At 44.9% G+C, this 13,748-nt stretch overlaps 1 protein-coding gene across 1 annotated transcript in view; it reads left to right on the top strand.

Annotated features, from left to right (window-relative positions):
- Positions 1-13,748, top strand: part of ndst2a (N-deacetylase/N-sulfotransferase (heparan glucosaminyl) 2a) — a 69,510-nt gene that overhangs the window by 41,180 nt on the left and 14,582 nt on the right. Inside the window, exons 5-9 of the mRNA XM_084321631.1 lie at positions 104-232; positions 4,136-4,318; positions 5,007-5,103; positions 11,898-12,021; positions 12,400-12,574. Of these exons, the coding sequence (XP_084177757.1) occupies positions 104-232; positions 4,136-4,318; positions 5,007-5,103; positions 11,898-12,021; positions 12,400-12,574 (708 nt within the window). The remainder of the gene's footprint in view (positions 1-103; positions 233-4,135; positions 4,319-5,006; positions 5,104-11,897; positions 12,022-12,399; positions 12,575-13,748) is intronic.

The raw sequence follows: 13,748 nt of genomic DNA, 5'->3' as shown, positions 1-13,748 counted from the left end.
CTCCCCTGTGCAAGTAACTGTTGTGACACGATTTTCTAACACTAGAACACAAACACGCACACAAATCACACACAAACGCCAGATGTTCCTGTGTGTGTTGCAGGTGCTTCCCAGGCAGACATGTGGTCTGTTCACACACACCATCTTCTACAACGAGTACCCAGGAGGCTCCAAGGAGCTGGACAAGAGCATCCGAGGAGGAGAACTCTTCCTCACCGTCCTCCTCAACCCTGTATGTACACACATACACACACATCTCTATTTCACACATCTAACTTATGCACACATAACATACATGTGAATGTACTGTATGTATGTGTGCAGGAGGTAGGTGTGCGTGTATATTTGTGTGTATATGCATGAGGGGTGTGTGTGTATGTATTCAAGATTCAAGAGTTTTATTCATCACATCACCAGGGCATACAGTGAATCGTAGCGGGCAAGGCCAACCGCATTTCACTGTATGCCCTGGTATGTATGTGATGAATAAAACTCTTGAATCTTGAATACATACACACACACCCCTCATGCATATACACACAAATATACATGCACACCTACCTCCTGCACACACACATACACATACACCTACCTCTCTCTCTCACACACACACACACACACACACACACACACACACACACACACACACACACACACACACACCTACTTCTCTCTCACACACACACACACTTACCTCTCTCTCACACACACACATACACACACACACGCACACACACACACACTCTCTTAGCTGTCCATCGTGTTCGATGATGACGCTTGCTCCAGAGATGGGGTGGGGGGTGGGGGGGGTTAGCGACGCTGCCGCTGGTGCCACTTCTCGTGGGCGTTGAGTCCGATCCTTGAGCCGCACACCCGTCCACAGATGGTGCACGGGAAGCCAGATACCTGGGGGATGCCAGCCGCCCGCTGGTGTCGTTGCGTGCGCCTCTCAGATCTTCGGTCTTGGTTCGTTTGGTGTATTTGGGAAACTGCAGTGGCACAAGTGACTTGCCAGGCTGATCTGTCGAGTGCCAGAGTTTCAAGCTGCGTGATGTTTGCACACTTTAGGAGGTCCCTGGTGTAGTCCTTAAAGCGTCTCTTTTGGCCTCCAGCAGCCTGCTTTGCTCCTCTCAGTTGGCCATAGGGGACTTGGCGGGGCAGGCGGTGGTCAGGCATACATATATCCAATAAAAAAGATTTTTTTTGGCCACAGCTGCGGCCATACAGATTGAGTTGGTGTTGTGGAGGATGTCTGTGTGGGGACTCGATCTTCCCAGGTCAGGCAGAGGATCCTTAGGAGGCAACGGATGTGGAAAGCGTCCAGGTTGGTGATGTGCCGGCGGTATGGGGTCCAGGATTCTGCTCCATAGAGCAGAGTGGAGAGACATACTGCGTTGTAAACGGCAACCTTGGTGCTGATCTTCAGGTTGCGGTTTTCAAAAACCCTGCTGCGTAGGCGTCCAAAGGATGATGCCGCTTTATTGATACGTGTGTGTATCTCCGCGTCAAGGGAGCAGCATGAGGACAGAGTGGAACCGAGGTAGGTGAAATGATCCACTGTTTTGAGTGGAACACCGTTTATGTGAAAACTGGGAGGTGTAGAGGTTCGGGAAGTGAGTTGGGACATAACTTCGGTTTTTTGTATGTTGACCTGGAGACCGAAGGATTGGTACAGGCTGGATATGGTGTCAAGAGCATGCTGCATAGACTCTGGACTGTGAGCTAAGATGGCACAGTCATCAGCGTACTGTATCTCACATACTTGGCAGGATTTTGTCTTTGTGTGTGCCTGGAGCCGGTGGATGTTGAAGAGACTACCATCAAGGCGGTATTCCACATGGACACACACACACACACACACACACACACACACACACACTAGGGATGGAACAGTGTGTGTAATAAATCCAAACCATTCGTTTTGATCACCATGTTCAGGGCACCTAGAGACCCTTTGCTGTAGCCAGTTGACTCCTGGCGTGTGTATGGAGTGCTTTTGTTTGTGTAACTGGCCTTTGACTATTTACCGAACAGGGCCTTTTAGTTTGTCCTGGCTGAGGTGGTGATGCGGTTGTGTCAATCAGCTTGTCTCAGAAATGGCTATTAGGTTAAAAAGACAAGCTATATCACACAATCTTCTCCAGTATCGTTTAAGTCTGCTGTTTGGGCACATTGCAGATTTAGTTTACGATAGAGATTAAACGCACCACGCTTGTAGCGTGATCGCAACGTCCTGGGTTCGAATCCGGCCCAGGACATGTGTTGCATGTCCTCCCCATCGCTCTCTCTCTCCCAATTTCTGAACTGTCCTGTCAATAGAAATGCACTTAAAAATGCCCTAAAAAATATCTTTAAAAAAAATAGATGGATTAAACAGCGACTGAGTGTAAGAATTTCAATTGTGAGAAAAGCAACTCCTTCTCCCTAATGTATTTACACAAAACAACCTCTGCATTTTTATATTCTGGATCCATAATCCTTAATGTTGTTATTTGTACCAAACTATATGCAGCCCAATGCAGTTGCATGTAGTTTGTTGTTTTAGTGCATAACGTCGAGCGGCTCGAGCCATAACATTAATATTTCCTCTCATAGTCACTTCAGCAACAGGTTATTTCCACACTTGGAACAGACACAAGGCTGAATTGTCAAAAAGTATTCAACATGTCCACTATAGGCCTACACAGAGGGATAGACTCCAGACCACCACAAAAAGGTTCTTCAGACTCCCCCTTTTGAGAGCCACCTATAATGAACAAATAATTGATAATAGACTAGCATGTGTTCCTTTATGCTTTCAGCTAATGCATTGAAGGCAAAACTGTATTATAATATTTTTTTTACCCAATGCTATTGAATTAGCAACCTTTCCTCGCAGAACTGGACTGAACCGAAAACCATGACCCAAAGTTGTGATATGAACCGAACCATGATTTTTGTGAACCACCAATCCTAATACACACACAGGCACACACCTCAAGTTTCAAGTTTGTTTATTATTTGTCACAATAAAATACAGATACTTTACGGTGAAATGCTTGGTTCTGTATGAGCCCCTGAGAGTGTGCTTCATACAGTGAAAAAGTAAGTAAAAAGGAATATACAAAATACAATCTAAAGTACAGCAAAGTAAAGTACAGTGAGTACAAATTAGTAAACAGTGAGGTACAAATGCAGACAATGAGGTACAACACTTTAAGGTAAGGTGCAAATGCGAATGAGGTATGAATGTAGTGCAAATCTATTTAATAAATAGATAAATATAATGTAGTGTTAAAGTGTCTAAAGTGAGTGTTAATAATGTGAGTGTTTGTTTAAAAGTGAGTGTGTGGATGTGTGTCCAATGAGTGTAGATGATGGGTTGTTACATAGTCATTGAGCATCCTGATGGCTTGGGGATAGAAGCCTCTCTCTGATACAAGCAAACTTTTAAAAAGAGATGCTCCAATACCTCTTAGTATTGATCCAGACAGAGCTTCCATCCATTACTTTTACTGAAAAGTATCCACTTGGGGTCAGTGGGCAAAAACTATATTTGCTGTATTCCTGTGTAATAATAGTAGATACGTTTAGACAGTTGGAGGAAGAACACTTTGCATTGTTAGTTTATCATTCATTGGTGTCAACAGTATTTTATATATATATATACAGTATATACTGAATTTAACCTTTAGTGAAATAAAATCTTTCAATTACAATTCAATCCTCTGCATTGTATTGTGTGAACGCCACCTACGTTTCAATACGTATATTGAAACCAATATAGCTGACTTTACCCAGATGGGGGAGAGGAGCACTTGCAGGCTTTGCCAGCTGGCGCGCAGGTGTAGGGATCTCTGCGAGTGCCATTCTGGTTGTGGGTTGTGATCACAGCCTCATAATCACAGTTCCCGAGGGAAGTCACTTTGCTTTGGTATCGTAACAGTGCATCCCCAGTTTTAAATGCAAATTTGACATAAAATCTTTGGGTGAACTCCCCACTCTATGGAACCGGCCCAGATTTAACATTCCAGTTACACCACTGATTGGAGGGTTCTCTCTGTCATTTCTCGTGTGTGTCCCGGGGCGCAGTACGAACATGTATGAATTCCCCTTTAACAACCTTTCTTAATCTGATTCCATCTCCTGCTACCAGATCAGTATCTTCATGACCCACCTGTCCAACTATGGTAACGATCGGCTGGGCCTCTACACCTTTGAGTCCCTGGTGAAGTTTGTCCAGTGCTGGACCAACCTGAGGCTCCAGACGTTGCCTCCAGTCCAGCTGGCTGACAAATACTTCCAGATCTTCCCTGAGGAGAGAGACCCCCTGTGGCAGGTCAGGACAATGCTTCTGTTTTCACTGTTGAATAGAGGCCTTGCACACAATGTCTGTGAAGGTCTCTCTCTTCCATCATGGCTGCCTGTAACCATTGGTAACATGTACGATTTATATCTCTGTTCACTCATTTTCAGAAAGGAATTTAAATCAAGCAGCTATTAATTACATGGAATAACAGAAAGACACACATAGAAAAGAATCAACCTGTTGCTCTGTGCCTGGAGAATCTTACAGGAAGCGTCTTCTGTGTGTTTATTTGTAATAGAGGCCTTGCATGGAATGCTTGTGTGGTTGCCTCTCTTCCAACATGGCTGCCTGTAATCCACTGTTGTTGTTTGCAAGACACTAAATGATTACATCAACACATAGCATCCGTTGTTGTGCACATAGCAACCGTTGTTTCTACAACATGGAGGACAAATGGGCGTTCTAAACATTCTGTGAAAGACTTTTATTAGTTTGATTCTTGTAACGCACATTTTTCTCTGTTTTTGGCTGTGGAACTGTAGCACTACTTCACTAAAACACCAAAGTGATGAAAAGGAAAGGACTTATTGTACACCTGGGTTGCTATCTATTCTTTGATTCAACTCAAGTGTACACAAAGTGTAAAGTTATTTTCCCTGTTAAATGTCTTGCCATAGAATTTTTGAATGAGGTGTGTATCTTTGTGTTGTTTTTCCAGAATCCATGTCATGATAAGAGACATAAAGATATCTGGTCAAAAGAGAAAACCTGTGACAGATTACCCAAGTTCCTGGTCATAGGCCCTCAGAAAACAGGTGAGACACCTCTTTTCTATTCACCTGCCTCTCACACCACATCCACAGCCAGCAGTGGCCTCTAAAGAAGCATACTATAGTCTCAAAGTACAGGGTCGACACTATGCAGTCCTTTGCCTTTCGTACTCCAAGCCGACCAACTATTTGATCATGAATGAATGAATGACCTTTATTTATATAGCACCCTTCACAGCACGAATGCACAGGGTGCTTTACACTACAGCTTAATATAAAAACACAATAAAAACAAAATCAGAAATAAATGACAACAACAACAAACAGCAGTTAAAAACAGTGAAACCAGATAGAAAAAGTAGAATAAAAGAATTTGGATAAAATCATGAGTCACTAATTAAAACAAAACTATAGAACAGTGAGGACAAGAAAAAGTACCTATGCATCAGTACGTGTCGCATACCCAGCCATATTTTGTCGTCAGTATAGTAAACGCCATATGACACCAGTACAGTAGAATGTTTTTTTTTTTTGATCAAATTTTTTTATTATTAATTACATGAAACAGGACAACACAATAACCACAGTAACAAAAAACATAACTTCACAGGAGAATAACAACAATAATACAGAATAATAAATTATAAGACAAAAAGAAAAAGAAACAGCGTCCAACCTATCAAATATAGGTGGCTACTTCAATAACAAAAAGGGGTCTTCAAGACATGGCAACCTTTCCCCACCTTTACAAAGTGGAGTGACTTAAAAGATTGTTTATGAGAGTGTTGTCGCAGATTTACTGTAGATAGCCTAGGTCCCTTACACATGTTCAAGACTGCCAAACTCGCAGACGGTAAAGTGTAAGAAGAAAGAAATTCCTCTTCCAAGTTGGTTGACAGGTCAATCAGTCTGCCAATATTAGTCCCCTGGGGAGATGGCATGTGAATTGACATATAGCGCAGAATAGCTAAATACCAACCCCCCCTAAAATCCCCCCAGCCAAAGTTAAGAAGGACAAGACAAAAACCAAGACAAACAAGACATTTCCTCCTCCCCCTCCCCAGAGACCGCCGGACCGCGTGTAGCTTTATGCCAAGCAAGCAGTGCAAAAATTTCCCGTAGTGGCATGCAGTAATGCGCCTTTCATTTTCCGCCGCCCAGCGCCCAGGTCGCGCGGAAATAGGCTGTCTATTGCCATTCTCTTTGACAAACTCTAACCTTAACCAGCTCCTTAACAACGCCTAAACTTAACCGTTCTAACCTTAACCAACTCCGAAACCATGCCTAACCTTAACCATAGAAATTATATTGCCATTCTCTTTGACAAACTCTAACCTTAACCAGCTCCTTAACAGCGCCTAAACTTAACCGTTCTAACCTTAACCAACTCCGAAACAATGCCTAACCTTAACCTTAACCTTAACCATGCCTAACCTTAACCGGCGAAATAACCTTAACCGGCGAAATAATACACGTTAAAAAAAAATCACGTTAAAAAATATTTTCGATGGGATTCGAACTCGCCAGCAAACAAGCCATAGGATCCACAGCCATGTGTCCTAGCCAATTGAGCTATTGGTAGATACTGAATAAGGGGCGGTGACTTCTATATATTGAGCTCCGCTCAAGGCGGGATCTCATGCGCATGCGCGGGCACCTCGCGCGAGCACGCCGGCGCACGCACGCACCTGAGCGAGCACGCCGCCGCCGGTGCACGCACGGTAGCATTTGTCTGAAAAGAAGGGCGCTTTACCGCACTAGCGTGCGGTGACGAATGCGGAAGCATTTTTGCACTGCTTGCTTGGCATTAACGTACAGGCCGCCGGACCCCCCCGATCAAGCGCCCCAACCCCGCTCAGCCGCACACGGCGGTCTTTACCTTCTCAGCTGCTGCGAACCACAGGTCAATGCCAGCCTGCCCTACCCCAATCACCCGAGCCGTGGATATCTCAAGATAAATCACATCCAATAGAGTTAGGGACCAGTTGATCATTGTCAGCTTCTCAGGCTCCTTCCATCTCATTGCTATAAGCTTCTTCGCTGCTGTGACGCCCGCTAGGACAACCCTTTTCAGTTGTACGGACGCGGGTAGTGTCGTTATATCGTTCAGGAGTAGCGTAACAGCTGTGAATGGGATAGTTAAGCCACACAGATCTGAAAGTTTGTCCGTTATTGACCTCCAGAAACGGGCCACTGGTGGGCAATCCCAATACATATGCATATAAGTGCCAGTGGCCTTTTGAGAGCACAAAGTGCACCGAGAGTCGGTTATCAGTCCCATAGCAAATAGCTTCCTAGGTGTAAGATAGGTCCTATGAATATAATTAAAATTAATTTGCTGGTGATTGGGGTTGCGGGAAGATAATGCCACATTTGCCCAAACATCATCCCAGTCAAACTCGGGGTCCAACTCCGGGATATCCACACGCCAGATTGTATTCAATGATACATTTTTATACGTGGATTGAATTAAGAGCGTATAAAAGTCTGAGACAAACCCTCTGGATGTCGTTCTGTCCACTATGAGCCTGAGGAAGGGGTGTGGTTGCAAAGCTTGAGCCCACGGTACGCCATGCGCCCTCAGTGCTGACCTTAGTTGAAGGTAAAGAAAGAAGGACTCGCCGGGAAGATCATAAAATTCTCTTAAGTCCTGAAACGCACGGAGGCCGTTCTTATCATAAATATCCTCCAGAGTATGCACTCCCCTCCTTTGCCATTGAGGAATATTAACCGGCTTGTGTCCAACAAGTAATTGCTGGTTATTAAAAATTGGAGAGTCCAGGTGCCAAGGGCATTTAACCCCACACGACCTCTGTACATTACGCCACGTTTGGATCACGTGAGTAATGATCGGTCCATACCTCAGCCGGCATTTCGCAATAGAGACAGTGGAGTACACTACATCCTGCAATCTTAGCGGAGACACCGCCGCCGCTTCTAAGGAGCGCCACGATACAGCCTCTACAGGGTCTAGCCAGCACATCAGAGGTCTCAGTGAAAAGGACCAGAAATAAAGTTTAAAATCAGGGATTGCGAGGCCCCCATCTTGTTTCCTACGTTGAGTAGTAGCCCTTTTGATTCTCGGGCGTTTGTTATTCCAGACAAACTTAGATACCATCGATTGTACCTTGCGCCAGTGGTCTATTGGAGGGGGCAGGGGGAGCATTGAGCTAATAAAATTTATCCTGGGCAGGATGTTCATTTTGATTATGGAAGCCCGGGCTTGTAAGGAGTTAGGAAGGGACGACCACCTGTCTAGATCCTGGCGTATTTTATCATAAGTACCCGTGAAGTTGTACTTAGTAGTTTGGTTCAGCGTGGGGAATATCTCTATGCCCAGGTATTTAAAATGTTCTACTATGGGGATATCAGCTGGTAGTCGTACCGCCTTGGCCAGTTCATTAAGAGGTAGGCAGGCTGATTTGTTCCAGTTAATCTTAAAACCTGACAATTTACCAAAGTCGTCGATTATCCTCAATAATTTTGTGGCCGACCGGGAGGGGTCGTCCATGAAAATCAGCAGGTCATCCGCATAGAGAGCAATTTTGTGTGGAGTATTGTTGACCATTATGGGGACGATGTCCTCCGATTGCCTAATAAATTGGGCCAAAGGTTCGAGGGAAAGCGCGAACAGTCCCGGGCTCAGAGGGCAACCCTGTCTAGAAGATCTGGAGACTGGAAAGAGTGTGGAACAGTTTTTGCCTGTCAGTATCATCGCAGACGGCGAGGCATACAGGACTTTAATCATATGAATAAAACTCTTTCCAAGACCCATGACCTCAAGTACCTTCCACAGGTATGACCACTCAAGTCTGTCAAACGCCTTCATGGCATCCAAAGACAGAACTGTGGATGGAGTTGTATTGTCTTTACTGTTATCGATTACATGCAACAGCCTCCTAAGATTATCTGCAGCCAGACGCCCCGGGATAAAACCAGTTTGATCGCAGTGTACCAATACAGACATAAATCTCTGCAGGCGACGGGCCAGCACCTTGGCAAACACCTTTAAATCGGCCCCGAGAAGACTCAAGGGTCTATAGCTACCACAATCATTGGGATCTTTGTCCTTTTTGAGAAGTAAAGAAATCAACGCCATATTGACATCTCTTGAGAACTCCCCTTGTTCGATAGCGTAATTGATCATATCGAGCATCAATGGACCCAGTTGGTCCCAGAAAGCTAAATACACTTCGGGTGGAATACCATCCCAGCCTGGCGCCTTACCCCTCTGCATTTCAACAATAGTCTCCCTCAATTCTACGAGAGTAATCGGTCTCCCCAGTTCCTTGGCCTCTTCCTCAGAAATGTGGGGTATCTCAAGCCCGCCAATGAACGATTCAAATCTAGAGTCATCCAGATTACCCTCTGAGCTATATAACTGTGAGTAAAACTCTTTAAAAGTGTCATTGATCTTTTTCGAATCAGTAGTGACTGCACCCTGGCTCGTCCTAATCGAGGGGATATCTGAGAAATGATCATTTGAGCGTATTTTCATTGCCAATAGATGGCTAGGTCTGGAGCCGTGAAAATAGTAATTTTGTCTTGTCCTATGTATTAAGAACTCAGACTGTTGTTTAAGTATGGAGTTTATTTCTTTTTTGACTATCTTACGTTGTGTGTTTAGTCGTTCATTATAGTCAGTTTGCAAGGATGCGTATAGGTCCGCATATAATGATTCCAGTCCTTCTAGCTTTTTTGACCGGGATTTTCGCAAATTGGAGGCAAATAGTGTGACATGACCCCTGATGAATCCTTTCAATGCGTTCCACAGGACCCTAGGGTCTTCTACCGTGCCAACGTTGATCTGCAAAAATTCAGCTAGTTTACTCCTGAACTCAGAACAGAAGTCATCGTTCTTTAGCAAGGTCGAATTAAAACGCCATCTGGGGGCTCTTGCGGAGAGCCTGCCAAAGGTTGCCGTAAGGAAAATCCCCTTGTGGTCTGAGAGAGCCAAGGGAACCAATGAGACATCGAAACTATCAAACATATTAGGGGACGCGAATGCATAGTCAATTCGAGAGAAGCTTTTGTGTCTGGCTGACAGGTGAGAGTAATCTCTGAGGGTGGGGTTGCATAAGCGCCAGAGGTCTGTGAGCCCCGTGTCTTTGGCCCACATCCTGAGGGCCTCAGAGGCCCGTTTCTGGTCGCTCGTTTCAGAGGTCCCGGACCTATCCATCTCCGCATCCCAGCACGCATTAAAATCGCCACCCACAATGAGAGCGTATCCATTAAGTTCCAACATATTCTTCGTGATTGTATTATAGAACGCTGAATCAAATGAGTTAGGAGCATACAATGCTATTATAGCCATCTTCCTATGCAAGAATTCAACTTTTGCTATAGTAATCCTTCCCTCCGTGTCCGACCATACATCCAAGATTTTGATATCAAGGTTACGTCTTGTAACTATGACTACTCCTTTCGTCTTATCATCGGCTGAGGATGAGGAGATAACGTGATATTGCCGATTTGCCAGTCTTGACACGTCACCTACCATTAAATGCGTCTCACTAAGGAGAGCAAGGTCAATATTTCTCCTCTTCAATAGCCAAAGGACACTGGCACGCTTGTGTGGGGCGTTAAGCCCTCCTGCGTTCCAAATTAAAATATTCAATTTAGCCATGGTCGAGCTTGTATAAGTGCGTAGAGAACATACCCGTGCAGCCAGGCTGAGTACAGAGGTGCCGATCCCGGCGGGCCCGGACGGTCAATCCCAGGAGTTCAGAGGAGGAACACTTACACATATATAAGACAACAGTACATAGAACACATAAAAATACCACCCCAGCTACAGCCCCCCCTCCTTCTACTCTAAACCCTAACCCACCCGTCCTACTATAAGTTCCTCTATACCCACTCTCCAATCCCCACCCTATGCCCCATCCACTGAGGATGGTCATCTTCCTATCACTCCCCACTAGAGACATGGATCAATAAGACGCTTCCCACTCCCACCCCCCTCTAGATAAACCCCTAAGTAAAGTACAGTAGAATGTTAACTCTAGGTTTGTGTGGAGAGGAAGATTGAGCGGTTATGGACAAGCCTACAGTAGTCTGCTGAGGTCCGCTATTACATCATTAATTATATATCTGGGATATTATGGATTCACCCCGACCACCGCGAAAGTTCAAATAGCTTTCATTCTAGTCATTTTAACTGCTGATGTGACCCATTGTCACCTCCATATTTAAATTTGTAACCACTGCTGGACCCTACACTGTGAATCGGAACGTGCAATAATGTCAATGTTACTCACTTGTGCCTTGTATATTTTACTTTATTTTTAGTATTCGCTAGTTGTATTTAAATTGTTCATTTTTAAAGTATTGTGTGGTTTTGTGTGAAGGGCAGACTAGCAAAGTAAGATTTTCATTGTACGGCAAACTGTCTGTTTAACTGTGCACATGACAATAAACAATTTTGAAACTTGAAAGCCCATTCATGACGCCTAGAGGAAGCCAAACTTAAAATTTTCAAATTAGTGTAAATTTGCGAATAGCTTTCATTTGAATCTTTTCACATTTACGGTGCACATTCAGAACCCCTGGAAGAAGAAGAAGAAGAAGAAGAAGAACCCTATTGACTTTGGTGACCCCCATGACCTTTCAAATGGGTATATCTCATGATCGGTTAGTCATACAGTCATGAAACGGATATCCAGAGGTGTGTCTAACCATGGACATTACAGTAGCTGTCAGGACCTATGAAGTCCACCATTTTGAAGGAAAAAAATTATTTGCGGTGTGGAATTTGCAGACCAAAATCTTTAGATGTGTTATTTAGAACCAAACCATCCAATCAAATAACAGTATAATGTGCATGTGTTTCCTGGTAGGCACTACAGCGCTTCATTCCTTCCTGAGCCTCCACCCAGCCATCACCAGCTCCTTCCCCAGTCCCATCACCTTCGAGGAGATCCAATTCTTCAGCGGACCCAACTACGATAACGGTATCGACTGGTAAGAACCACAGCTGTTTTCAGAGTTCAGCTCTTTATCCTGGTTGGATCATGTTGCTACAACTGTCTAGAAACACAGTGTTTCCTCTACATTCAACCAGCTCTCCTCTTCTCTCCTCTCCCCCTCTCTCCTCTCATCTCCCCCTCTCTCTCTTCTCTCTCCTCTCCTCTCCTATCCTATCATCTCCTCTTTCCTCCCCTCCCCTCTCCTCTTCTCTCCTATTCTATCCTCTCCTCTCTTTCTCCTATCCTCTCCTCCCCTCTCCCCCTCTCTCCTCTTCTCATCTTCTATCGTCCCCTCTCCCTTCTTTTCCCTTCTCTCCTTTCCTCTCCTCTCTACTCTCTCCTCCCCTCCCCTCCCCTCTCCTCTCCTCCTCAGGTATATGGATTTCTTCCCCTTCCCATCCAATGTCAGTACAGACTTCATGTTTGAAAAAAGTGCCAATTACTTTGACACGGAAGTGGCTCCTAAGAGAGCGGCTGCCCTGCTGCCTAGAGCCAAGGTCCTGGCTGTGCTCATCAACCCGTCAGACAGAGCCTACTCCTGGTACCAGGTAAGAGTCTGGGAGTGGAGACACTTTATGGGCGATGGAGGATTTAATAGTCGGCTAACCCTTGGGTAGCGTATTTTCAACCCAAGCCGTGTATCTACCTAGTGTATTGTTTTGAAGATGGTGTATCTACCTAGTGTATTGTTTTGAAGATGGTGTATCTAGTGTATTGTTTTGAAGATGGTGTATCTAGTCTATTGTTTTGAAGATGGTGTATCTAGTCTATTGTTTTGAAGATGGTGTATCTTTTCTATTGTTTTGAAGATGGTGTATCTTTTCTATTGTTTTGAAGATGGTGTATATTTTCTATTCTTTTGAAGATGGTGTATCTTGTCTATTGTTTTGCTACATTACAAAGGCACTACTTTCATCCTGTGGTTGTTAACCTCTTAACTCATTCCCCGCCAAAAACTAGTTTACTCGTTATTGGGTGCCAATCGTTGAACGCCAACAACGAGTATACACGTTATTTGATCGGTTTTCCTTTTATTCGATATTTTTATTCATTATTCATCCAGGGACCTTGGCGTTACCATAGGGAATGAGTCTGAGGTCGCCAAAGTGCAATACCGGCCGCATCCAGCTAGACGGCGGTATCAAGCACCCTTTTTTTATTTTTATTTTTATCTTTTTCCCCCTCCTTTTTCCTCCGATTTTCTCCCATCCCAATGTTAGTCGTTACGCCAATTCCCAATCCCCTTCCTGGTCGCTGCGCACTTACCCCCCACAGTCGGTCTGGGAGAGTGGAGGCTATCACGTGCTTCCTCCGACACACGTCCAGCCAATCAACCGCTTCTTTTCACCTGGCAGCGCGGACTTTCGCTGAGAGGGCGTAGCGTGTGGAAGGAGCACACTATCCCACTTAGATCCTATCCACGCTTAGCAGGCGCCCCGACCGAACTGTAGGAGTCGCTGTTTACAATGACCCGGACCCACCCCGCCAGCTTCTCCCACCCTCTAATACTGCCAATTGTATTAGTGTGAACGGCCAGCCAAGCTGGTGACAACCCCGGAGCTGTGAGCTGGATTCGAACAGGCGAATCCTAGCGTCTCCGGGGTTGGTGACGAACGCAATCTCCGCTACGCCACCTGACCGCCCATCAAGCACCCTTTGTAACCTTGTATCTTGGCCTGTGGAACGGCCAAATGTCTCCGGTTTCATTTTTCCTTGTCGGGC

This window comes from Notolepis coatsorum (assembly GCF_963971535.1).
Source record: "Notolepis coatsorum genome assembly, chromosome: 9".
NCBI classification, from domain to species: domain Eukaryota; kingdom Metazoa; phylum Chordata; class Actinopteri; order Aulopiformes; family Paralepididae; genus Notolepis; species Notolepis coatsorum.
Note: the sequence above shows the minus strand (reverse complement) of the source record. Positions and strands in the feature narration are given on the sequence as shown.